Here is a 27,835-nt window from a genome sequence, read left to right as displayed (position 1 = left end):
TATGGCGTGTAGTCTGTTCTGATGATAAGGTGATTTTTGCTTGTGCCCCCAATGCATACTCAAGCGGGTATTGGAATACAAGTGGAATATAAGTGATGAGGGAGAAGAAAGAAGAAGCAGGGCAAGGGAGGGCAGTCAGAAGGAGCGAGAACAGACAGGCATGTACAACTGGGGCTGGTGGAAATGGAAGACAGGGTATGGGGAGGAGAGGCGGGGAAGAAGCCAGAACAGAGGTTGCAGAGAGATTTGTCAAGACAACAGATACTCTTTTTTTATCATTATTATTTTTTATTTTTTATTTTTGTTTTTTTTTTATTGAATCATAATTGATTATACGTATTTGGGGGTTCAACAATGATGTATGTTGATCAAATCAATATTATTAGCATATATATTATTACAAATCCTACTTATTCTTTATGCCCTTGTCCAGTCTCTCCCCATCCCCCTCTCCCTCTCCGCTCCCCGCTCCCATCACCTCCCCTCCCACCTCCAATAATCCTAGATTTCTTCTCTCCTTCTGAAAGAGTAATGGTTAAGGCAACAGATACTCTGAGGCACTGGAAAATTTTAAGTGTCCTCTAAGTCACACTTCTTTTTAGCCGTTGGTAATTTGGGTAGAATTCTGTGTACCCACGATAGAATTCTGTTTACCCAGTCTTGGCATCTGCTGCGATTACAAGAAGGTGGTCTGTGAAAGTAGTGAGGGAGCATTCTGACTCACGGCACACCTTGCCATGGACTTTCCACCGGCTTTCCCATCACCAAGGACTGGCTCTTGCAAAACTCTGCAAATGCTGGTTCCTTTCATCACACTGACCGAATTCAAGGCAAACAGCTTGTTTACTCCCAACAGTCAGTGAGCTACAGTTGATGACCTGAAAGAAAATGAATTCAGTGTTAGGGTTTATGCAGGCAAGAACTAGAAATGACAAGAATCCCATGGGATAAAACAGAATCATTTGTGGGCTCTTGACATTTTGGTGTGTTGGAGCTGCAGTGAGCCAACAAAGAAATATTCCCTAGTAAAATCACGTGTGGAAAGAGGCCTTCCATTGCAGATCGTGCATGGGGGAATAGCCAATGATTTTGAGTGGTAAGAGCTTCTGGAGGAAAAATGGTCCTGGAGTGTTACTGCTTCTGCCTGCCACCTCGTGAAAGGGGACTCTGTTCCAGCCGAGAACACAGGAATATTCACCCTCCCCAGCAGAATCTTTGGAAGACAACTAGAAATGTATATTCTTTTTTAAAAATAGTAATTTCTTCTGCAGTGCTACAGAATACTTTCTTTTCTTTTTTAATTAAAAAATGAATTGGTTGTGGCAGATTTGGGGCAGAAATGACCTGTCCTGTGTGAGGAATGCCAAGTTTCTTAGTATTACGAATAAATTTTGATAGAGAAGGATCACCTCTCTGCTTCATTGTGATGAATCTACAGCAGTGGGGAGAGAGTTCTACTAGGTACCCTTTTAAATCTCTAAGGGTGTGGGCACCAAGGAGAAGCTGGGAAGGGAATAGGTGCTCTCACCGGCTAGGCTCTGCTAATGAAGACAGAAACACAACATACCAAAACCTACAGGATACAGCCAAGGCAGTGTTAAGAGGGAAGATTATAACAATAAATGCCTACCTGAACATGCATACACACACACACACACACACACACAGAGAAAGATTTCAAATAAACAGCCTAACAATGCACCTCAAGGAAGTAGAAAGGCTGTTTATTTGAAATCTTTCTCTCTGTGTGTGTGTGTGTGTGTGTGTGTGTGTGTGTGTGTGCATGCCCATGTGCGTGTCTATCCATTCAACTTCAACAATGGTATCTTTTTAGAGGGTCTTTGGAGTGCTTTACACTCATAAGAGACTATGAGTGTAAGTAATTCATTCTTCATAATTTAGAAGTGGGCCCATAGTACTCTTGCATTCTGGAGGATTTTGCTCCTGGAAATCGATCTCGGTTCTGAACGGTTATATGGCACGGATGAGGAGAAGCTTGGGGTCTGAGCTATCGTACATCTGTCCTAGCAGAACCATTTGCTTTTTCACTCATTCAAGAATATCTCTGGGGGCTGGCCAGTTAGCTCAGTTGGTTAGAGCATAGTGCTGGTAACACCAAGGTCTTGGGTTCAATCCCTGCACTGATCTCTGTACCAACCAGCCACACACATACAAAAGAATACCTCTGAGAATACCTGTAACAGGCCAGGCACTATTCCACTCTAGGGATACAATGCCTTGGTCCCTGTCCTCCTCAAGCAGCTCATTGCTAGTACTAGTTAGATTCTTCTGCATAATAGACCATCCCCCAAAATTTAGTGGATTGAAACAACAATCATTTATTTGGTTACAATTCTTTGGGTCAGAAGTTTGGGCTGGGCTCAGCTGGATCGTTATTCTGGTCTTGGCTGGGCTCACTCAGGTGACCGTGGTCAGGTCCCAGGTTGACTGGAGCTGACTGGTCTAGGAAGGCCTCGGTTGGGACATTCACCTGTCCTCCATGTGGTCTCTCATCCTTCAGCATCCTGGGCTTGTTCATAGCAGCTGGCAGGGTTCCAAGAGAGAGAGCAGAAGCATGCAAGACTTCCACTGGGTTTTGTATGTCAAAACAAGTGACAAGATCAGTCCAGATTCTAGAGATGGAAAAACAGGCTCCACCTCCTGATGAGAAGAGCTGCAAAGTTACATTGCAAATGGATTTGGTGCAGGGAAAAATGGAGAATTGTGGCCATTTTTGTAATCTGTCTACCACAGCCAGTCAGTATAGATGTGTGAAAGCAAGCAATCTCACCTCCTTATCCTGAGGTCAAAGATTTAAGTCATGGCCTTCTTAAATCTCCAGCTGGATTTAGTATAACTTGTCTGTATGTTTTGGGTTAATTTTAGAGAAAAGTTTTGTCGTAGTAGCTTTTCTTCCATTTTGTTGTGTTTTAAAGGAAGCAACGCAAAACAATGCTTGTTCAGCATGATGGGTGAGAATTTATGTACACAGAAGCTTTGAAATTTATCCTAGTAGGTCACAAGACCACAGTATTCTGTTCCATGTGCCCAATGAGGGCAGGGAGTGTTTGTCCTGTTCACCAGTGATCTCAGGCTTTAGCACAGTGCCAGACACATAGTTGGCACTCAGTGAACTTTGTTGAATGAAGAACTGGGTCAGTGCTGTACTTGGAATGGTGATGTAACAGGGAATGTGCAGGAAGGCAGCCTGACCGAGCCCTGGGAACCTGTATTTGAATTCTACGAGGCTCATAAAAATGGTCCAACCATCTGATGTGAGTTTTGTTTGGGGAATCATGAACAGGCACCGTGGGGTGGAGGGTCCCATAAAATGATTACTAGGCTGACCTTTTCTAAGCATAAAATGTACATACATTTGACATTTATCAGCGATGTTTGTTCTTCATCCACTGTTTTCCATTTTTGGCTGAGGGCACAAGTAAATGAATGGGCTTAAATTTTAGGAGTAGATCAGAAAGGATTTTTTAAAGTTAATTTATAACTCTGCAAGTCATTAAATAAGCAAGATATGGAGTCTAATTCTGTAAGGGCCTTTAGAAATAAGCCAGATACTAATCTAGTTTGAGAGCCCAGGAATGAACCACATGACACCTCAGGATTCCATCTAGACCTTGGTTCTAGAGCTCTTTGCATTTTGTCCCTTTGAAGTTGCAAAGCGGGGAAGGCTTTCTGTTTTAATATTTAAGTGTGTCTTCCAGCCAGACTCGACTTTCAAAGACCATCAAGAAAGGAGAAAGGTGTAAGTGCTGCTCTGTTCTGAGGACAGAAGCTTCTTCGGCCTTCCTGATCTGTGGGATTCCCATCTCCTCAAGGGTCCTCACATTCTGGCCTCCTAACTGTGGGGTCTCTGTTTATTCTTACTCGGTTGGATTCAGACTACTTTACAGCAGTCTCACAACTACAGAAGTCTACCAAAGAGCAAATCAGTTTTTTAAAAGACGCATTTTTTTTAACTTGCTTATAACATACATACAAATCATAAGGCAACAAACAGATCAATGAATTACCAAAACAAAAAAAGAAATTTAGCCACCACACAGGTCAAGAAATAGCATGCTGGCAGCACCCCAAAGCCCTGCTTGTGCCCAGATGCAGTCATCACCCTTCTCTCCTACCCAGGTGTAACCACCATCCTGACTTTTATCATTATACATATTAGTTCTGCCTGTTTTTAACTTTATGTAAATGGAACCACACAGAGTGTGCTCTTTTGTGCCTGGCTTCTTTTGCTCAACATTATGGCCATGAAATTCATCCATCTTGTCATGGGAAGCAGTATTGGTTCATTTCCATTGATGTACAGATTCTCATTGTATGAAAATGCCATAATTTATGCATCAGTTCTGCAGTTAATGGACATTTGAATTATTTCCAGTTTTGGGTTATTATGAATATTCTTGTGCATGTCTTTTGGTGCCCATATGCACATATTACTGATGTGTGTATATTTAGGAGTGTCACGGACCATCCATATGTTCAATTTTATTAGAAATGCCCAAACAGTTTTCCATGGTGGCTGTTCCAATTCAATTCACACTCCCACTAACAGTGCTGTGTACATCCTTGTTAACATTTGGTATTGTTAGTCTGTTTAATTTTAGCTATTCTGGTGCTGTGTAATGGTATCTCATTATAACTATGAGTCTAATTAGCATTTGTCTCTTACAAGTGAGGTTGAGCATCTTTACACATGTTTAATGACTAGATATCTTTTTCGTGCTGTGCCAATTCAAGTATCTTGCCAACTTTTCTTTTTCCTGTTTAGTATTAATTTGCAGGAGTTCTTTTTAAATTCTGGATATGAGCCCTTCAGAGGTTATATGTGCTGCAAATGTCTTCTTCAACTCTATGCCTTGCATTTTTACTCTCTTCATAGTGGCTTTTGATGAACAGAAGTTCTTAATTTTAATGTAATCCAATTATCTATCCTTGTACCAATACCACAGCCTAAAAAAGTAATCCAGTTTTATAGTAAATTTTGAAATCTTGTGTACATCCTCCAGCTGTTTTCTTCTTTTTCAAGATCACCTTATCTATTCTTGGTCTGTTGCAGTTCCATAAATTTTAGCATCAGCCTATTAATGTCTGAGATTTTTAATAGGACTGTATTAAATCTTTCTAGGTCAATTTGGACAGAATCGACAACAATTTCAGGCCTTTCATTGTATAGTCATGTTATATCCCTCTGTTTATTCAGGTCTTCTTTAATTTTGCTCAACATTTTGTACCATTCCATGTAGAAGTCTGGCACATCTTTTGTTAGATATATTCCTAGATATTCGATTTTTTTCATGCTATTACAAATGGCATCCTTTTACCTCTTTTTGTCTGTTTGTTTATTGGTAGTACATAGAAATATAGTTGATGTTTTATATTCACCATAGATCCAGTGTTCTTGATAAAGTCACATACTAATTGTAATGGTTTAATTGTAGATTCTTTGGGTTTAGCTATGATTTACAGTCATATCATCTGTGAAGGACGACAATATCATTTATTCTCTTCCAGTCCTTATGATTTTTATTTCCTTTTCTTGTGTTCTACACTGGCTCTGTGCCTTTGGTCCTAATAAAGTTTTCCCCTCTTTTTCTCTAGATGAGGCTGAGGTACATATTGACTATGAAGATAATTTCCCAGATGACAGATCTGTGTCATTCAGAGAGCTCATGGAGGATTCCCAGACAGAGGCAGAAGGGGACAGGGGTCAGGGAGAAGCCTCTGTGGAGGCTCCAAAACAGGACCACCTGGTCTCCATTTCTCCTGGGGAAGAAAACGTAGCCCGAGATAAACCCTTCGTGTCAACCATAGGCTTGTCTAATGCTGGGAGCAGCGTCCCCACAGACTTACCAGGATCTCAGCTAAACCAGAAATACTTGTTCTGGTTTCCTGCTGAGACTTTCTACAAGTCTGAGTTGGAAAAGGAGGTGGACGATGACACCAAAAAGCAGTTTCCTGCTGGAGATAACCACAGTGGTGCAAAATTGGTCCCAGGTGAACCTGCAATCAAAGTGACTTATAGAAGCACTGATGGCCCCTTGGGGCCATTTATGGGCAGGAATGACAGCAAGGCAGGGGATCCAGTGGTGAGCAGCAGTGATGAGTCCTGGTTAGATGGCTACCCTGTGACGGATGGGGCTTGGAGGAAGATAGAAGCAGAAGAGGAGGAAGATGGGGACAAGGGCGATGGGTCAGTAGGACTGGATGAAAGTGTCCTGGTTACTCCCGATCAGCCCATTCTTGTGGAAGTTAAGAAGCTCGGGAGAACCACCCTCACGCCGAGCGAGGATGTGACCCGTAGTTCAGTTCTTCCTTCCCAGATGCTAGATGTGGAGGCTTTGGCTCTCAGACCCATGAATGTGTCTGAGACTGAGGGTCCCCGCAGGGGTGGTAACTTTACCAAGGACCACTCAACTGTACCTTGGAGATTCACCACAGAGACGTCTCCCATCGCTACTCTACCTTATGAGCTCAGCAGCTCTACACTGGAGACAGTAACAACTGCTGCCCAGCAGATGCCTAACCACGTCCCCTCAACTACCGTGGCGGCCACCCAGCCTCCAGTGGGAACCACTGCCCCTGAGGTCCAGGAGACCTTCCCATGCCTGCTGTCAGAGGACTTCTTGGGGCAGGAAGGCCCCGGGCCAGATGCAAGTGAGGAACTTCTTTCAACCTTGGAGCCGTGTGTGGGGGACGAGTGTCCCAGTCTCAGCAGAGGCCCTGTGATTGCCACCATTGTCACAGTCCTGTGCCTGCTGCTGCTCGTGGCAGGTGTGGGGGCAGTGTGGGGCTATCGCAGGTGCCAGCACAAGAGCTCTGTGTACAAGCTGAACGTTGGCCAGCGGCAGGCTCGGCACTACCACCAGCAGATTGAGATGGAGAAGGTCTAGCCATGTTCAGAGTGGGCTCACCCCAAGCCACTTGGGAGGAAAATTAACTGTGACACATCACACCGATAAACACCGATAATTCACTAGAGCATGACTCAGGTGGAGTGTTTTTCTCCTCAGGTCTTTTTTCTATAGGCTGAGAATTGTCTCTGGAAGCAGCTGGCAGGGCAGGAAGGCTTTGGTGGCATCATCACATATGTCAGTGTCTCTTCAGCCATCTGCCCTGAATTGATTGCACTAATCCCAGACCTGTGCTTGGGCCTAATTCCAATGTGAGGTCAAAAATCACCTCTTGCTGGGCCGGCCCGGTGGCGCACTGCGCTAGTGCGCTGCTTGGGAAGCGCGGCTGCGCTCCCGCCAAGGGTTCGGATCCCAAATACAGACCGGTTCCCGCTCACTGGCTGAGCGAGGCGCGGGGGCAACACCGAGGGTTGCGATCCCGTTGCCGGTCCCGGTCCGGTACGGGGGCGACACTGAGGGTTGCAATCCGTTGCCAGACACGGAAAAAGACAAAAAAAAAAAAAAAATCACCTCTTGCTTCATCATACTGTTGTCATCTTTTCCTTTTTTTTTTTTTTTTTTTCCGTTTTGTCTTTTTTCGTGTCCGGCAACGGGATCGCAACCCTCAGTGCTGCGCCCACACCTCGCTCAGCCAGTGAGCGGCCGGTCTGTATGTGGGATCCGAACCCTCGGTGGGAGCGCCGCCGCGCTCCCAAGCGGCGCACTGTAGCAGTGTGCCACCGGGCCGGCCCCTTTTCCTTTTTTAAGAAAGAGAATCACTGACTCTGTGCCCTGAAATTTTTGAAATAGACGTGATAAACCGAGCATTAGAGAACAGTGTTATTTAGGACACAGATATTTAATTGTTGAGAGTGGGATTTAGAAGAATAACAGTTTATTTCCTTTTCATGTTGTGATGTTGCTGAGGGCAAATGAGCTGAGAACCGGGACACAGTCTAGAAGCTTTAACGTTTCTTTTTAATTGTTTGTTGAAATTGGAGAGAGTTTAAAATTGACATCTTGTTGGAAGGAGGCAAGGAGTGAAGAGACACATGTCCACCTCTGTTCCCTCTGTTCTGTGGGACAGCCCATGGATTTTTACAAACAAGGTGACCTTTGTACCAGTAAGCACCATTTCCTCTTGGAAGCAGTGGCCTAGTAGTCCTTAACCAGTCTGTGCCTAGGAATGTCTTGGAATTTTTGCCAGGACCAACAAAACTCAGTCCTTGGTTTCCTCTCTTAGGAGTAACCATTTCTCTGACTCCAGTAAGAGGGAATGACGTAAGAGGAAAAGAATATTTTAAGAGGGCCAAAGACTAGGACATCAAGTATGGGTGGCTACTTGTTAGAGAAGCGGAGGAATTAAAAAGGAATATGAAATGGTGTGTGCTGATTGTTCTGTACTCTAGTGTGGAAATTGTGAGCTCCATGGAAACCGAGTCCCTCCTGGATAGTGGGCAACCCACTAGATAGCATCCAGATCACCTTATGGTGGCTCAGCAAGTATTGCTTTTGATAGTGGTTCTCGAAGCGTCAGCCCCTAACCAGCAGCATCAGCATCACCTGGGAACTTGTTGGAGATGCGAATTCTCTAGTCCCACCCCAGACTCAAGAACAGAAACCCTTGGGGTGGGGCCCAGTTCTGAGTGTTAACAAGCCCTCCAGGTGATTCTGATGCCACTCAAGTTGGAGAGCCATTGGTGACTGAAACATAAATTGTGAGCTTTGAGGCCAGCTGAAGCCCTAGAGGCACAGAAAATGGGTAACACTGTGGTTTGTCTTGCATGAAGTCGGGCATCGATATGTGTACCTGAGGCAGAGTATGAGATGCCAAAATGCCATCTCCAGCGGTCTCCTGTGTGTTGGTACAGAAACTAAACACACGACATTTTCCCAGTAGGAACCTTCTTGGAAATAGTTTTCATCAGTGGAAAAAAGTGGTGAAGGCACTACGTTTATTTTGAGACACCATAGTAGTCTAAGTGTTTTCATGTGGCGTGAGAGAAATCCTGAGTTTTTTCACAACTGAAAAACTGTTGGGGGTGTTTTACCTCAGGAAAAAAAGAATTCTCACCACATGTTTCCTACCCTGACACCTTTTTTCAGTGCAAGCTTTGGAAGAATAATAGGCTAAATAGCTATAAAGAGAGAACAGCATAATCAAAGATCTTAGTCCCCATAATTGGGTAAAATGAAGTCAGGCCTTCAGGCAGGTTATCAACTGCAGTACCTGTGCATCAGAGGAAATCTAGAACAACAGGAATGAAATGCTTTCTGCATATAGCCAAAGCAAAACACAACAGAATAAAAGCCAGAAACTGTATATATTTATAAATTAGATTCTGATCTATTGCAAGATAACTTTTCTATTTTTAACTATGTAAAATAACATCTGTCTCAACATCGGGATTGCCTTAGTAACTATTATTATCTAATAATACAGAATACTGAATCAACACCAACACATAAATAGGTAATATTAATGCAAATGTATTAATAAATTTGTTATAAATTATTAATACATGTAAATGTATTATTTGTAGTCATGGACAGTGAAATAAACCCAGCACATCAGTTTTTAAGTTTTTATTAATTTGATGTCATCTAAATTAATATTACAGAATCTAAATATGCATATCGAAAGGAAATGATTAAAACACTGTAAACTTAAGTTGTACATCATTATGCATGTTGTGAGACTGTTAAATGTTTAATGCTCATGAAAATTGGGGGTAGGGGAGTTCCACTAACAAAGCTTCTGAGATATTTAAAATAAACAATTATTTCCCCAAAAAGTTGCTGAATGTATTTTATTTCTGGGTTCCTGCACCATGGTTTAAAAAAGATAAAATAAAAAGTTCCTCTAATAATCTTGAAAATAATGTCATAATTCTTGCTGTATCTAACATCACCCTCTCTGAGCCTAATTCTCAGCCATGGTACCGCCTTCAGCTGGATTTCAGGGAAGTCTACAGAGCTCTTGCCCCCTCCTCCCTTCCTCCTGCTTCCTCATCCCAACCAAAGAAATTCACTTCACTACAATTCACATTACGACATGACCTGGACATAGCTACTCAAAGTGTGGTTCCTGCACCAGCAGCACAGACACCACCTGGCAGCTTGGTGGAAGTGCAGAATCTCAGGCCCCACCTGAGACCTGCTGAATCAGACTCTGCATTTAACAGGACGCCCAGGAGTCGGCTGTGCAGAGTAAAGTTTGAGAAGCACTAGCCAAAGAGAACAAATTACCTCCTGTCTCCCCATTTATGGGACACTCAAAGGAATTAAAGAGGGTTAGAGGAAGGGACCATTCACAAAAGTGTGGACACAGTTAAGGGAACCATCAAGTGATGGTGGAAAGCTGTTGGGGAACCCAGCAAGAGCTTCAGCAACTGGAAAGACACTGCAGGGCGAGAGCTCTGGCCTCAAGAGGAGGGCAGCCACTGTCCAACGTGGCCTGGGGAAGGCAGGGATTTTAAGGACTCAGACCTCTTCTCTCACCCTGCAATCTCTTGCCAGCTTGTCCCAGTGGCAACCAGATGTCAGAGGGCCAGGGCGACCAGGCAGTGTAGACCATAGGGGTCAGGCTCCTCGGGCACAGGGCAGGGTGGAAAAGAAGTCTGGAGGGGCAAATAGCAAAATCCAACCCAGAGACCATCAGCAGCAATCCCATCTACCATATGTCCCTTATTACCTCCGTGATCACCAGGGGCCCACCTCCCAAGCCTCCCAATGTCATGGACACTGTTGATGCCCCTCCCAGATCTAGGCAGGTGAACCCATCTTCCAGCTGTCCTGAGTGTTGGCTGCTAAAATGCTTGTAAGCACATCTGTGTACCCTTCTCATCCAGAGAACTGCCCTTGGCCTAAGGGGAGTTCCCTCACCCAGGAAAGTAGACCCCCCCTTCCCTGCTCAAGCAGCCTGTAGCCAATGACCAGGTGACATGTGGATACAAAAGGCAGGCCTCCTTGCCTCAAGGTGGGAGCAACTCTGTGGTGCCATTCATGCTCCAGAGCTCACAAGAGATCAGGCTGAGGCTGGTCTCCTGCTGAGAACTTAGCCTTGCTTGCTCCTTCCTGTGTACCCTTCTCCTGAGAGTGCTCCATCACATGCACAGGCTTTGCTTCAAGGGATCCAGACCTAAGACACCCATCAACACACAAACTTATTCCCTACACCTCCACTCCTCCTCAATCCAAACTTTTTCATTGTATCCTCTGGAATTCTTGGGGTGACATCGGTGAAGTCCCTGTGTCCTCCACCTCTTCTTCAGAGAGCAGGTGTTTGGAGTCTGCACACCATGGACCTTCATTTTGTGCTGGCTGGTTCCCCACTCTCTCACCCACCTCTTTCTACTCTTGTCTTTCTCCGTGCTTGCCTTTTAGTGATGTGCACAGAGCACAGTTGCTGCTGGCACTCATGCCTGAAGATGCTTTGGGTCCTTGTTTGAAACAGATTCTAAGTGTCTTTCCTAATAGGATCCCAGATCTCCTCTGAAAGAGAATCTTCCAGGGAGAGCTATGAGCCTCTACGGCCTGACAGGACCTCTGCCAGCTCATGGCTAGCAAGGACCACCCCTGCTACCCCTGTGAGATCCAGGACTCGCTGGTGCAGTTTCTGCTTTGTTAAGTGAAAGTCAGAAATTTCATGGGCTTGAGAAAACATACCTCATTATAACAGGCGTCCTAGAATGACTGGGTGTGGTTAAGACAGTCCCATCCGTGGATAGAAAACAGTAGAGAATAAGCCAAATAAAATATTTAATGTGATCTTTTTTAAAAAAATCTTTTATTTTCAACTATTTTCTGAGTTTTAACTTCCTACAAGAGTGAGATTGCACATAGTGCCCTAACCCAAGGAGGGGAGGTGGAAAAAGACATCAGCAATAATGTTTATATCTGGCCTACTGACTGCCACTTCAAAGCGGGAGGTAACTCTCTGGAATCTGTCTTGTGTCTGTTAGCCAAATTGCTTAATTCCTTTCCACTCTTTTCTTGTAAAATGAGGCACGAGTATCTTACCAGCTCCTCCAGGATATTGAGCCAACTTACCCATTCATTCAACAAGTAACAAAAGCCAGATATTTGTTCAGGGACAGGGTCAGGTGCTAGGCTGTGGCTGCTCACGTGCCTGCCCTAGAGAGTAAAGCACTCTTAACTACAACCACGGCTGTTCCTGACTCTTATTCTTGAGTTAGAGTGGGTCAGTCAAGGTGATGCTGGATTGTCCTGGTGTCTTCTCCTTCGGGGAGTTGCCACGGGGACAGTGGTGGGGAACAGTCTTGCCCCTGGCTGCAGGCACAGGAAGTCCAATGCATAAAACCTTTGGCTGAGGCTTACTTAAGGTTCCTTTTCTCCCCCCAGGGCCTCCCCCACCCCGCCCCACTCACTGTACATAGTTTAAACCCTCCACACTAGCTCATTCAAGCCTGGAGTCACCAGAAAAAAGAAGTCGCTGTTTGGGGGATGGCAGATGATCAAGAGTCCAGACAGCTGCAATGAAGGATTAGTTGTGGGTTTTTCTCAGTGTCTCGCTACAAACTGGGTTGCAGTTCCATGTTCAAACACTATTAAATGAGAATGTTTTCTCTGGCACCAATCCACCTTTTCCCCACAGTTTAAGTATTGAATTAAAAAAAAAAAAAAAAAAAAAAAACCTGAAGTAGCTTCGGTTTACAGCTCACATTTAAAACTTAAAAACGGTATTTCCATAGATGTTGGCAGAAACCGGCCACTGTTTATTCCACCAGCAGTCATAATAAACCCTTTCCCACTGACAATCTAACAAATCATTTTCTGTTTGCCACTGAGTTGGGTTCAATAAAATTTTTGTGCTCTTAAAATTCCCTTAACAAGAACTCCTGAAAGCACACATTTCCTTCCTAAGGCAGCCTTTGTGGTCAACATTCCCAGTGGTTCTTTTTTTGGATCCCAGAGGTGAGCATAACAGGTTAGTAGCAGTAATTAGAATGTCTCAAAAATCAGAAAGATATTAGTTTGTTGAATATGTTGCATTTCAGTCGATTAGTCACTTTTAAGTACACGTGTATACACAATCCTCCCCTCAACCCTTCACTGCTCCAGAAGTCAAGCCCAAATATTAGCAGTGGCTAGGGGTGGTCTGTAGACCCTTCACAGTAAGTGCCTCCTGCTTGGGCTGCTGGAGTCAATGGGGCTGGACAGACACCCACCACAGTGAGCAGCCTCCTGGGGACCAGCCTGAGAAAACCAGAGAGACCCGTGGGCTCCATGCTGGTGGGTCAAAGAACAAGCAAGCATCTTAGAGTGGGCCTGGAAACTCCCAGAGAGCTTACAGGGGTGCTTGCTTTTTCAAAAGACAGGCCAGACTGGGCTGAAACTGCAGGGTATCAATCCAGGAATCCTCTAGGGTCTTCTAAGACACATGCTCAGGGAGGTTGAGTGCAGCCTGCACACTGGGTTTTCATGGTAGGTTTGGAAGAAATAGCCCATTTTTTTCTTTAAGGTTGGTTTCCTTTGAAGTAAAAAATTTGGTAACTTAGTTCCACAGCCTTCAATCAAAGGCTGACAATGTTGACTATACTGTCACCTGGGCTTCTTCCTCAGGGGACATTGCTAGGATGAGGGTGGAGGTGCTTTTCAAGCCCCATGAAAGGCAGCCAACTTCAGAGTTAATGAGGACCCTTTGTCCCCACCCTAACACAACCCCTATGGGGAAGAGCAGCATCTACAAAAAGCTCGTGCTAAGCTTGGAGGAACAGTAGCTCTGCAGGGCACACAGGGCTGGAGCCAGAACACCCAGCCCAGCCTGGGTCCCTGTGGATGTCTCTTTTCATTTTCTCATTCAGCTGGGAAGGACAACTGCAGCCAGGAGCTATAAGGGGAGTTAAACAGCTCGGGATACATATCTACACAGACACTCACTGGTCCCCCACCCCTTTATAGTCCTGCCTTATGAACCTCTCCTGCACTGATTTAAAAAAGAAGTTTCTCTGGTGGAGTACAGGGTGGGATGAGGAAAGGAAGGAGAACATAGCATTCCATAGGCAAAGGCGATCTCCCCCAGCAGGAGGCCATAGAAGATCTGACTTACTGCTGGGCTGCAGGGTGCCCTGATTGGAAGGCTGCTGTGCACGCAAGTGCATCCATCAATAATAACATTGACTCCTGTGACCACACAGTCCCCCGGGGGTACAGACTATGATGACCTAGGCAAATTCAGCCAAAGACAGCAGTGCCTGGACTCACGCAGTAACCTCCTAACCGGTCTCCCTGCTTCCACCCTTGCTCACTCTCAGGTTTTTCGCAGCAGCAGCAGTAGGGTGGGAAATCTGGTTATGGTATTTGAAAGGTGGGGCTTTTAAAAGATGATTAGACTGTGAGGAGGGTGCCCTCATGAATAGATTGATCCATTCATGGAGAAATGGGAAGGAGAGGGAATGAGAAAGTTACATCTCTCTTGCTCTGCCCATTCTCACCATGTGATATCCTGCTACGCTGCAGAAGAAAGACCTCACCAGATGTATTTTCTGGACCTTAGACTTCCCAGCCTCCAGATAAATTTAGTTTCTTTATAAATTGTGCAGTTTCAGATATTGTTATAAGCAACAGAAATGGACTGACACAAAGCCCTATGCCATCTGTTTCTCCCCCACCCACACACATGCCTCTCTCCCTCCACTCCTGCTGTTCTTCCTCTGCTCGGCCTCCCTGCTGTTCCCTGATCACACCGAGCTCGTTCTCACTTCCGGGTATTGCACATCCTGCTCCTCTGCCTGGAATGCTATGCTCTGAGACCTGATTACCTAACATCTCTGCAGGAATGTCTCTTTCTCAGTGAGGTCTTCCCTGACCACCCCATTTAAAACTGCAGCCTCATTTCCAGGCTTCCTTACCCACTTCTCTGCTTTATTTTTCTCCATACCAATTATCACCATCTGATACGATGTATATATTTATTTCTGTTTATTTGTTGCTTTTCTCTCCCTGTAGAATGTAAGTTCCGTGAGAGCAGGGATTTTTTTCCTGTTATTCTGTGTAGAATCTCCAGTGCAATACCTAGCACAGAGTAGGAACTCAATAAATATGTATTAAAAGAATGCATGAAACTAGATACCCTCTGGTTTTCTTCTATTTCCAATTCTGAGACTTATAAGTGAGCATTGTTCTCAAATGGGATTAGCTAACCATTGTAAGATTTTGGAGATTCAAAATTATTGAGCAAAAGCCACATTTCTGTACTGTACATCTATACCCAACTTGTTTTTCAATTGGTGCCAGAATTGGTACAGGTCAGACCAAGTGAAGACCATCATGAGGCTTGAAGAAGTTTTTAGCCTTTGTCTTCGACCATCTTTCCTGAATGGGGAGAATGGAGATTAAATTCTAGAAGAGTAGAGAGGCCAAAGTAGGTTTTCACAATTATCATCTTTTAGGAGTGCTTTTCTTATTTAAAAAATAATACTGATTTTTCTGGGGAAAAACAAACAAACTATCTTCAAACCAAAATGGCAAGAAAGGCAGGTGTGAACATGGGGAAAACAGATGTGAACATGGGGAAGACAGATGTGAACATGGAGAAGACATGAACATGGTGAAGACAGGTGTGAACATGGGGAAGACAGGTGTGAAGGTGGAGAAGACATGAACATGGGGAAGACAGGTGTGGAGATGGGAAGACAGGTGTGAACATGGGGAAGATAGGTGTGAACACAGGGAAGGTGGGTGTGAACACAAGGAAGGCAGGCTCACTTCTGGTTACATGTAGTGAGAGAGATGGGGCTTCCCTTTTACTTTATAAAGTATAGGAAAGGTTTTGAGGTATCAACAACCTGGGCTTTTGGGAAAAGGAGGACAAAGAATCTGTTTCCTGAATGTCGAAAGGAAGTCTCTTTGGTTGCTGTGGACTAGCCAGTCTCCTCCAGTTCCAAGAGGTCATCCACGTATTCCACAACCTCTCCCTGGAAGAGACAATAAGACACCTCTGTTAGGTGGCTATCTGCTTTAAGAGTGCTGGTGAGGGCCGGCCCGTGGCTCACTCGGGAGAGTGCGGTGCTGATAACACCAAGGCCCCGGGTTCGGATCCCATATAGGGATGGCCGGTTGGCTCATTGGGTGAGTGTGGTGCTGACAACACCAAGTCAAGGGTTAAGATCCCCTTACCAGTCATCTTTAAAAAAAAAAAAAAGAGTGCTGGTGAGCAGAGGCAGTTCCAAGAGGCCTCTGCTGGCTGGCTGCTTGGGCTGAAGCAGCTTTTTTCCACTGGCCTGGGGCCCAGAGGACCTGACTTCTCCCTGTGGAGGGGACTTGAGCTTTCACTCCTTGTGAACTTGGTGTCAAGTGCTTTGAGACTCCCACGGATGGCCTATCTGAGGCAGACAGTCCAGCAACCCTCAGAAGGCCCCATCTAGTGTCCCCTCCTCTGTATGTCACTCTGCACCCCTTCTCCCATTGCATTAGCAGTTCTCCTGCAAGAACACTTCCTGTCTGTTCACTTCCTGCCTCGACCACCAGACCACAAGCTTTGCAAGGGCCAGGGCCTGGGACACAGAAGGTGCTCAATAAACCTCAACCTGAAGCAGCCCAGAACACTTCCTGATGTCCTTCTCTCCACTGACTTCTCTCCCACAACCCACCCAGGCCACCAGCTGCTGACACCCATTCTCTTTACTGCAGAGAATGAGTCTATCACCAAGGAGGCCAAGGTGGTCAGAACAAGCCAGCCCACTGATGCTGACCACTCCTGCTAATGTTTGGCCTCCATCACAGAGCTCATCATCCCAGGCCAAGAGCCTATTTGCTCCTTTTGATATTTTAACAGAAAGATTTATAAAAATCTCCCAGCATTTGGAAATAATTAGAAAATCCATCAAGTACAAGAAACATAAAAGAGGGTATTATTATTTTCACCAAATATTTCTGCCATGTCATGCCTGAAATAAGAAATTCAGATTATGGGAGTAGAAGACTACAGCTTGAAAAAAACAGTGTTCTTCAGCTGCTTTCTGGACCCTAAAAGGAAAACATGGCATGGTAGAGGGATTACGTGCATAACCATGACATCTGTATAAGGAGTTACTGTTTCCTGCTGTGTGGCTGCTGTGACCCGGGAGATGAAGGTATTGTTTGCTTTTAGCTCACTCATAATGTGTCCAGGGCAATACAAATTAAAGAAATGCATCCCGCTGTAGGCCTGTTACAGTGGATGCTGCTGGTGCCTTGCTCAGGTCTCCTTCGTGGTGCATCTGTCCCCCAGCTGCTGTGAGGGCTGGTGGCTAATGGCTGACAGCTACCCCTTCTCTGGACAATTGTCCTTTGCTAAAAGGAGCAGCCTCACCAGGGAGGTTACACACCAACCCTTTCTGGCAGATGACAAATAATGACAGACCGGTAAGGGGGACTACAAAAGGCAGGAAGAACTCTGTGGTACAATTCATGCTCCAGAGCTTCCTGGGATTAAGCTGAGCCTAAGTCCAGCTGAGACCATATATTTGCTGAGCCCGTTCCTCTCCCCTCACTTCCTTTCCTACCTGAGAGCACTCCCTCAGTCAATCATTCCAACAAATTACGTTCTACTTTTAGACCTTCCTGAAGCAAACAACCATCAGAACCTGAAACTTGAAGCATCTATTTCCGCCTGCTTTATAAAGTTTCTGAAACTGTAATAAGCCTCTGCAAAATCTGTAACCAGTATGCAAACATTCAGCAGCACTTACATACATTTCAACTCCAGAAAGATAATAAGGAAGACTGCCACACATATCAGTAGCTAAATTAAACTGATGCTTTGTTTCAAAGCAGTGTTATGTCCTTTGGAAAAATTAAGGATCAAACTAAGGATTTTACTGTACTGATTATATTTTCATTTCAAATTATTACTTGCCATAGTAAGAAAATAGCTCCTTCTTTAGAGATGGTTTAATTCTTTCACAGTTCTAAAGCCTCAATTAATAGGCAGACTACTCTGGACCTTCAAGGGAGTCTTTTCATCATGAAAGTGCCAAGTCCAAGAATCCTAGGAATTTTAAAGCCTAGAATAAGCCTGGTCTGTTCATTAGACAATTACTAACCACCTATGTGACTACAAACAAGTCCCCCTACTTCCTGAGTTTGTTTCCTCATCTGGGGCATGAGAGAGTTTCACTGAATCTCATGAAAAGTCTCTTCTTGTTCTAATATCTATGACTTTTTTTCTTCTAAATATGTTGTTCTTGTAGATCAGAAGCCTACAAACTGTTCATAGCCTTAGACCTAGGAATTCTACCACTGGTTTATTTACCCTAAGGAAATGACCAAAAAGGTAAAAGATTTAGTCATTACTGTGTTATTCATAAAAACAAAAAATTGGAAGCAAACTAAAGGTCTATCAAAAGAGCTTTATTTCTAAAAATGCTAAATTATGCAGTATTATTCATTAAAAAGTCATGTTTATAACGAACATTAATGGGCTGGCTGGTTAGCTGCTTGGTTAGAGTGTGATGCTGATAACACCAAGGTCAAGGGTTTGGATCCTCATACCGGCTAGCCACCAAAAGAATAATAGACAGATAGAACATTAACTAACAAGGGAAACAAAAATCATGTGACTATCTCAGTAGGTGCAGAAAAAGTGTTTGATATAATTCAACACAATTTCATGATAAAAAACATTTAACAAATTAGGAGTTGAAAGGAACTACCTCAACCCAACGAAGGGCACCTACCAAACCCCACAGCTACTATCATACTTAATGCTGAAAGACTCAATGCTTTCTTCTAATGTTATTCAGCATTGTACTGGAGGTTTAAACCAGGACAATTAGGCAAGAAAAATAAATAAAAGACGTCCAGATTGGAAAAGAAGAAATAACACTACCTTTATTCATAGATGACATGATCTTGTATATAGCAGCTTCTAAGGAATATACACATGTGTGAATACACATACATACACATACACATACTATTAGAACTAATAAATAAGTATGGCAAGTTTGCAGGATCAATATACAAAAATCAATTGCATTTCTATTCTTTTAGAATAGATCTGAAAATGAAAATTAGAAAGCAATTCCATTCACAGTAGCATCAAAAAAGAATAAAATACTTAGGAATAGCAAAATAAGAAACCACTGTGAAAGAAGTTAAAGAAAACATAAATAAGTGGGAAGACACCCCATATACATGGATCAGAAGACAATATAATTAAGATGTCAATATTACCCAAAGAGATCTACAGATTCAGTGCGATTCCTATCAAAAAATCCCAGGTGCCTTTTGCAGAAATTGACAAGCCAAACCTCAAAATTCATATGGAAATGCAAGGGATCCAGAATAGTCAAAATAATCTTAAAAAAGAAGAAAAGTTGGAGGACTCACACTTCCAATTCCAAAATGTATTTGAAAGCTACAGTCGTCAAGACAGTGTGGTACTTGCATAAGGATAGAAATCTAGATCAGTGAAACAAACTGAGAGTCAAGAAATAAACCCTCACATTTATGGTCAATTGATTATCTTCAAGGGCACTAAGAAAATTCAATGGGGAAGGAGGTCTTTTCAAATAATGGTGCCGGGACAACTGAACATCCACAAGCAAAAGAATGAAATTGGTGCTGGCCAGTTAGCTCACTTGGGAGAAAGTGGCACTGATAACACCAAGGTCAAGGGTTCAGATCCCCTTATTGGTCAGCTGCCAAAAAACAAAACAAAACAAAACAATAAAATTGGAATCTCTACCTAATATCATATATAAAATTAATTCAAATGGATCGTAGACTTAAACGTAGCAGTTAAAACTGTAAAAAACTTGGGAGTAAAAAACAGGATTAAGTCTTTGTAACCTTGGATTAGGCAATGGTTTCTTCAATATGACACCAAAAACACAACCGACGAAAGAAAAATAGATAAATTAAATTCCATCAAAATTTTAAACTTTTGTGCTTCAATACACCATTAAGAAGGTGAACAGACAACCCAGAGATTGCAAGAAAATATCTACAGTTCATATATCTGATAAGGGATTTCTAACCAGAATATCTATACAACCCAATAATAAAAGGAAAAGTAACTTAATTTTTAAAAGGACAAAAGATTTGAATAGACATTTCTTCAAAGAAGATGTACAAATGGCCAATAAGTACATGAAAAGATGTTGAACATTATTAGTTATTTGGGCAATGCAAGTCAAAACCACAAGGAGATACTACTTCACATCCACCAGGATGGGTATGATAAAAAAAAAAAAAAACAGACAATATCAAATGTTGATGAGGATGGGGGCCAGCCCAGTGGCGCACTGCTACAGTGCGCCGCTTGGGAAGCGCAGCGGCGCTCCTGCCGAGGGTTCGGATCCCACATACAGACCGGCCGCTCACTGGCTGAGCGAGGAGCGGGTGCAACACCGAGGGTTGCGATCCCATTGCCGGTCCCGGTCCGGTACGGGCACGACACTGAGGGTTGCAATCTGTTGCCGGTCACGAAAAAAGACAAAAAGGAAAAAAAAAATGTTGATGAGGATGAAACAAAACTGGAACTCTCATACACTGCTGACAGGAGAAAAAAATGGTACAACCGTTTGGAAAACAATCTGTCATTTCCTCAACCAATTAAACAATACAGTTACTTGATGACCCAGCAATTTCATTCCTGGGTATATACTTATATATATATTCCCAAGTATAAGAAAATTGAAAACTTAAGTCCAAAAAAAATTTGTGCACAAATGTTCATGGCATTATTCATTATACAAAATAGCCCCAAATGTGGTAACAACCCAAATGTCCATAAAGCTGAAGAATAGATAAATAAAATGTGGTATATCCATACAGTGGAATATTACTTGGCAGTAAAAAGGAAATTTTACATGTGACATGATATATACTACAACATGGTTGGACCTTGAAAACATTATTTATGCTCAGTGAAAGAAGTCAGTCACAAAAAAGAAGTCAGACCACACACCATATGATTTCATTTATATGAAATGCCCAGAACAGACAAATCCCTACAGACTGAAAGCAGATTAGTGGTTTTCAGGGACTGGGAGAGCAGGTGGAGGGTGGTGCGGTGGGAGAAATGGGGAGTGACTACTAATAAGTATAGAGTTTCTTTTTGGGGTGATAAAAATGTTCTAAAATTAAGAAAATAGTAGTGGATGCACAGCTTTGTGGATATTCTATAAACCACTGAATTGCACACTTCAAAAAGGAGCATCTTATGGTATGTGAATAGTTTTGCAATAAAGCTGTTATAGAAAAACATAACTAGGAAAACTGTTCATATTATAATGTTAAGTGGAAAAGCCATGATATATAATTACAATTGAGTTTACAATGAACAGACATTGAGAAATAGAAATTTAAAACTTCACAAAATTTTTTTTCCCTAAAAATAGAAAAAAAAATGGAAGGATATATACCAAAATGTCAGTAGGAGCTTGCTTCTAGACAGTTGGGAGTTCAACCCCTCCCCCTTTTTCTAAATATATTTTTCTGCACTTTCCAAACTATAGCAGCCAAACTTGTTGGTATTTGGCCAGCATTCCTTCCTTTGGAGAATGGGCCCTGCAGTGTCCTTGTGATCCTATCCCAGGCTCTGCTTCAAGGAAACCCAACCCAAGGCATGTGCATCACTTCCTAGCTTATAAAGCACTTTCACATGCAACACAGTGTTTCATTCCCACAACTCTTGGAGGGAGACAGTATTATTCCTGTTTTACAGATAAAGAGCTGAGGCTCAGTACATCAGTGAGGGATCCATCCCATACAAATTTGTGCACAGAAAACAAATTCCATGATGATATCTTATTCAGAGGTGCTGCACCTAAAACTGGAGTAGTGGGAAGAGCAGACCTGAGGCTCAGGGCCTCTGGGTGTGGCCTGCGGCTCACAGAACTTTCTGTCCGCCAAGCTCCTCATCTATAACGTGAAGGGTCAGACCAGAACGAGCTCACAGTTCACTTCCAGCGCCAGTGGTGGCAAGTCCCCAGCTTTCTGAGAGAGCATTTTCCAGTTTGTTCCAAACTCACCTCTCTAAATATTACTCCTAATGATGGCTTTTCTGTGGCTAGGCTGTCCCACCACAAAATGACTCTACAACCAGTTGAGTCTTGGTCAAAACAGGACACAGCTTAGTGAGACTTAAGCAGGAATTTCAAGAAATTCAGGAAATGATAAAAATGCTTACAACAAGGACATAAATTACCCCCAAAAAAACCCAGGACACTAGTTTTAAAAAAAAATTGGGGTGGGAGGTTTCCAAGTACGTTCAGTGTACCAAGCAATTAAAAATTTACTGTTTGTATAAAGTTAAAAAATGATAGCTAGATAACTACCGTGGATTCCTGGAATATTGTTCCATATGCATCTCACTATCAGGAAATGCGGTCCTTCAGCCTAGGTTTCCTCGAAAGCTGCTCTTTTCCACACCCGTGTTCTGACTTTCATTAGAACACCACAGCAACTGTCTTTCTCAAGGTCCCCTTCTGTTTCTTACTTCAGGGACAACTCAGCTTTCCAGTGATTTTAGCAAATATGTGATTAACATTTTCTCAGCCAGACGTGTGCTAAGCATGAAAACTTACCTCATCGTCATCCATTAGATTTTCCTTAGCAAAGTCATACAGCTCTTTCTGGAGTGCAGTCACATTAAAGAACTGAACTGCTTCCTGTTCAGACACAAACAGAACAGTTTATATGACCAACTTTTTAATGTTAGAGTTGGGAGGAGGGGAGAACAGGGTATAAGATTATTTCTGGGGCGATGAAAATGTTTAGGATCAGAGAGTGGTAATGGTTGCACAACTCTGTGCATATGCTAACAACCAATGAATTGTGGTTAATTCAGTGAATTCTACAGTATATGAATTATATCTCAATTTAGGGAAAAAAAGAATGGCCAACCCCAAGTGAATGAGAGAGTTTGTGTGTGTGTGTGTGTGTGTGTGTGTGTGTGTGTGTGTGTGTTAGCAGTGAAGTGAGGTGTGAACAAAGATGTATTATGACACCCCAGCATAGCATATAGAAATCCCAATGAAAATACGAGTTAAGAGCAAAGAGCAGGTGGAAAAGATCTTTTGAAAGTAACACAAGAGTACCTCAAAAAGCTCGTGGAAAACAGAATTAAAAGATGATATGAATATTTCCATGAACTTTCAGAAGACCCCACGTGTATAATTAATGGAGTTCCCTGACAAGCACAAAGCTGTGAGTTTGTTCATCGAGAGAATTAAATGATGGCACATCCACAAAAATCTTACCATGGAGCTGCTAAAAAAATAATAGTAAAGTAGGTATATGCATGTGATATGGAAAAGTGTTCATGCTGAATTGTTAGAAAGATAAAGGAAGCCGCAAAAAGTTGCAAAACAGTATGATCCTGCTTTTGTTAAGAACAAATGCTATATGTATGAGTATATGTATATGTATGCTGTATATATGACCAAATGTAGATCTATAAAGCAGGAGGTAAAGAGAAGGTATGGGATTATAAGAGAATTTCAGTTTCTAAGTAAAAGATTTCTGTAATGTTTGAAATTTGCAGTTTTTACAGATTCAGAAACCACAAAAAAGCAGTAAAATATTAAAAGACAAAAAACTACAGAAAAAAATGAGTTTTCCTTCATTTCTGAAATCACACTTTCTGTGGCTTGCTGTATCTTTCTAACAATTCAGCATGAACATTTTTTCATACCATATGCATATACCTACTTTACTATTATTTTTTTAGCAGCTCCATGGAAGGCTCTTTGCGGATGTGCTGTCATTTAATTCCCTTGATGGACAAACTCCCAGCTTTGTGTGTGCTTGTCAGGGAACTCCATTAAGGTACAAAGTAAGGTGCAAAGTAGTCTCCTGACAGCAAGAATGAAGAGGAGGACACGAAGGGTAAGGCTGGGCGCACTGGCACTCACTGGTCTGGGATGGAAGTGCTCATCTGAGAGGCCCCATTTGTCCCTGTGGTACTGGTAATACACCAGGTTCTGCTGCATGACCTTGTCATTCTGGTCAAAGAGCAGGTAGCTGACCGCGCAAGGGGCCGCATTCTTCAGGTCATTCACTGGCATTAGGGAGAAAAGAAGAACAGGGAATCAGCAAACCATGCCCCGCAATTCCTCTCCCCAGCCACCCCTCCGTGGAGCTCAGCTTCCTAAAGAAAATGGCCATGAATGAGCCCCTTCTCCAAAGACCCTCCTCCAGAAAGCCTGCAGCCGACTGGATCAGCCCTGGGTAGGCAGGTCACAGGCTGGGTCTCCATGGCAGCCTGAAGACCAGTTTTGAAACACGGAAGTTTCTTGTTAGGCAGATGCCTTTGCAGAAATGCGATGTACCACACCAGACCCTTGGAGCCAGCCAGAGAGGGCTGGTTCCCAAGGCCTGGACAGCCCAAGGCTGAGGGGGACAGGGAGGATGTGCTCAGCCAACAAGCCCCCCTTTGGGGCCTGCCGTACCTGGGTCCCATCTGGAGGGGACCACAATCTTCAGTTTCAGGCGGGCTCTCCTGCAACCAAACCAGACCTGGAAAACCCAAAGATGGTGGACCTTTTAGGCTGGAAATGATTTGAAAAGTCACCTGATCTTGCCATCTCTGGGGGATAGGGGTTCCCCCTTCTAGCCTACTTAGTGTTGCCCATCTGTGGTAGCACTTTCAGCAAAGGAATTTTGTAGGAGTTGTCTTGGTGATGAGGAGTTGGGGCCACGGGGGAAGAGGTGATGAGACAAGAGTCCTGGGTATTTATTCTGAAAATTGGGTATATTCCACTCCAATTTTCAACTGAGGAACACTACGTTTGCTAAAGCCTGGATACGAATAAATTGTGCCACCCAGTGGATATTTCCTGTAATGACAATTTTAAAGCCTGCACTTAAGGGGCATTGGCTTTTCATACAGTCTGCAAGGCTGCTAAAGGATTCAAATGTATATAACACAAGCCCTCCAGAAATGTAGTGTGGTAAGGAGTCTAGAAAGAGTTCAAAACAGGGTAGACTTTCAGGAAGCCAATTTCAGGAAGGAAATTTTACTCATACTATTTACCTATAACCCCAGAATGCACAGATTTCCTGGGTAACAGCAAGCAAAGCTAGGGGCTTTGGTCTACCAGTGCTTATAAGTCTTTGCCACAGTCTCTAAGATGCAAGCTGTTTCGGAGCATGTGAGGGTTTCAGAGGACCAGTGAGCTGCCAGAGCCCATACATGCTCTAGCTTTGCACACGTACAACCAAACCATGCTCAGGGGGCTAGAAGATCTTATGGATTATGACATCTATATATGAGGGGTCTTCAAAAAGTCCATGGAAAGATTTGAATTATCTTTTAATTCTATTTTCCATGAACTTTTTGAATTACCCATGTATATCTATGTTTTTTCTTTTTTTTTTTAAACCATCATCAAGTAATGCATTCAGTGTATCCCGAAGAGGACAGGAGGTGAGATAAAAGTGTAGGTGGCTGTTGCAGGAACAGAAAAGCCAACAAAGAACAAAATGAACACTGTGGGGAAGGAGGGCTAAGAAAGCCAAAGTCACCTCTCACTCTTCCTAGGGCATCCCTGAGACCAGCCGATCCTGGGTTTGAAGGGGTGACCTGGAAGCATCTATTCTAGCCAGAAACCTGCCACCACTGGACCCTGGCACTTCTTCATTAGGGCAGAAAAGTTTCTGCTATAATTGTCCCTAATAATCCTCCTATGCTTGTAACTGTATATGCTGCTCAAATAAGTGGCACTCGGCAAAGTCAGTTACAGGGAAAGAAGGAAAAGCCTAAACAGACAGGCTCTGAAGTCTAACTCTGAACTACCTTCTCTCCTATATTTGCTTCCCTTTGCCCACTTAGAACATTCTGATTGATAAACTCGAATTTCAGGTTAAGGAAGGACCAGCAGGAATGAAACTCTTACAGTCTGAGAAGTAAACCAGTGATGGGGATGAAGGGAAATAATGATAAAGAAAACAAACCCTTCTATATTTGCTACGTGCCAGTATGAATAGCTTAAGCGTTCATGTCTCCTAACTCATTTAATCCTCAGGAAAATTCCATAAGGTTAGTACTATTATCTCCACTTGACAGATGGGGAAATTGAAATATGGAGAAGTTAGTAAGTGACAAAGCTAGAATGCAAACACAGGCATCCGGCTCCAGGGTTGTACCTGGGATCATTAGACCACACTGCCTTTTTGTGCAAAGCATGGAACTAGAGGTATCAATGTGACCTTGATGAACTCCGAACAACCATAGGTAAGGGTTATTACCTCTAAGTTACAGATGGAGAAGCTGTGTCTTAGAAGGATTAAGTACCTCTCCCAAGATCTCATAGATTACTTACATTTATAATAAGCAAATTGCAAATAATGATACATGGTAGCCACAAATTTCTCAACTGGATAGCCTCCTATGACTGGGGTGAGGTTGTCTTCACACTGTATTTTGCATTCCAGAACTTCTATATAATGATCTGAAAAAACACACAATAATGCATCTGTTACTTTCTTAATATGCTACTTCTGCCTCCCACCGAAATAATAAAGGTAAAAGAAAAATATTTGCAACACTTATGATAAGGGGCTAAAATCTTTAATATAATATAATAAGTTCCTTAAAATCAATAAGAAAAAGACAAACACCCACCATAAAAATGGCCAAAGATTGTTAACAGAAGAGAAATAATAAAATGACAAACATTATAAAGAGATGCTGCAGCTCCTTTGTAATTAAGAAATACAATCACCCCTAAAGTAATTCAAACTGTTAAACTGGCAAAGTTTAAGAAATTTGCACCCAGTATTAGGGAGAGAATGGTGAAATTTATATTTTCATATTCTGGTGGTGGAAACAAAACAAGAACAAACTTTTGGGGGCAATTTGGCAAAATTTACCAACAGTTAAAATACACATTTCCTCCAACCCGTGGTCTACTTCTAGGAAATTTTCTTTAGACACAGGCAACATGTAAGCACTGTTTGTAACAGCAAACAAACAAACTTGGAAGTACCTAAATGCCAATCAATAAGATGACAATTTAAAAACTATGGTATATACAAACAATACAATCTATACATCCTTTAAAAGAGAATAACATGATGCTAAATATAACAACATGGAAGGGTTTCAAAGACTGATTTCCCAGCTTCCCTTGCCATTAGGTTGGGGCCATATGACTAGTTGTGGCCAATTAAATATGGATAGTAACAACTAATAAGTGTCACTTCCAGGCATGGTCCCTAAAACTTCCCTTGTGACCCTCGGCTCTTCCCCACACCCACCCCTTTTCTCCCTTCATGCAGCTAGAAGCAAAAGACTCCAGGATGGTTGCACACACTGTTGGCAAGATTGTGGAGGAACAGGCAGTCTCAAACATTGCTGGTAGGAATATAAAACGCAGCCTTAAAATACTAATACAGAAACATTTACTCTTTTGTAATGTACCGAACTACTGATCATCTCACTTTGGCTTTAAAAACACACCTCCAGACTTACCAAAAAAAAAAAGCCTAAAATGTTCCATTGTAGTATTACATGTATTAGCAAAAAATTGGAACAACCCAAATATCTATCAGGTAGTTGAATAAACTATAGTACATCATCCCCACCTCCCATGGAGTACCTGGCAGCAAATAAAAAGGAATGACACAATCCCTATGTACTAGTTTGGGTATATCATTAGGTGGAAGAAGCAAAGAATAGAATAGTGTGTAAAGTATGGGACCTATTCGTATACACACAACCTTTATAGGAAAAAAATGATTCAGACAAGAATTCTCAGAGGCTAAGTCAGGGCCGGCCCGGTGGCGCACTGCTACAGTGCGCCGCTTGGGAGCGCGGTGGCGCTCCTACCGAGGGTTCGGATCCCACATACAGACCGGTTCCCGCTCACTGGCTGAGCGAGGTGCGGGCGCGACGCCGAGGGTTGCGATCCCGTTGCCGGTCCCGGTCCGGTACGGGCGCGACACTGAGGGCCGCGATCTGTTGCCCGACA

General features: G+C 43.0%; 2 protein-coding genes across 2 annotated transcripts in view; one reads left to right on the top strand and one right to left on the bottom strand.

Moving 5' to 3' along the window:
- The window catches only part of SUSD5 (sushi domain containing 5), a 62,722-nt gene extending 55,744 nt beyond the window's left edge, over nt 1-6,978 (top strand). Inside the window, exon 5 of the mRNA XM_008578085.1 lies at nt 5,617-6,978. Within this exon, the coding sequence (XP_008576307.1) occupies nt 5,617-6,908 (1,292 nt within the window). The 3' untranslated portion in view covers nt 6,909-6,978. The remainder of the gene's footprint in view (nt 1-5,616) is intronic.
- Nucleotides 6,979-15,295: 8,317 nt separating this feature from the next.
- Nucleotides 15,296-27,835, bottom strand: part of CRTAP (cartilage associated protein) — a 30,636-nt gene continuing 18,096 nt past the window's right edge. Inside the window, exons 4-7 of the mRNA XM_008578084.1 lie at nt 26,186-26,314; nt 23,777-23,922; nt 22,448-22,531; nt 15,296-15,847 (exon numbers count right to left, since the gene is read on the bottom strand). Coding sequence (XP_008576306.1) covers nt 15,794-15,847; nt 22,448-22,531; nt 23,777-23,922; nt 26,186-26,314 — 413 coding nt within the window. The 3' untranslated portion in view covers nt 15,296-15,793. The remainder of the gene's footprint in view (nt 15,848-22,447; nt 22,532-23,776; nt 23,923-26,185; nt 26,315-27,835) is intronic.

This window comes from Galeopterus variegatus, unplaced genomic scaffold, assembly GCF_000696425.1.
Source record: "Galeopterus variegatus unplaced genomic scaffold, G_variegatus-3.0.2 Scaffold1627, whole genome shotgun sequence".
NCBI lineage: Eukaryota > Metazoa > Chordata > Mammalia > Dermoptera > Cynocephalidae > Galeopterus > Galeopterus variegatus.
This window is presented reverse-complemented; position numbering and strand designations above follow the sequence as displayed.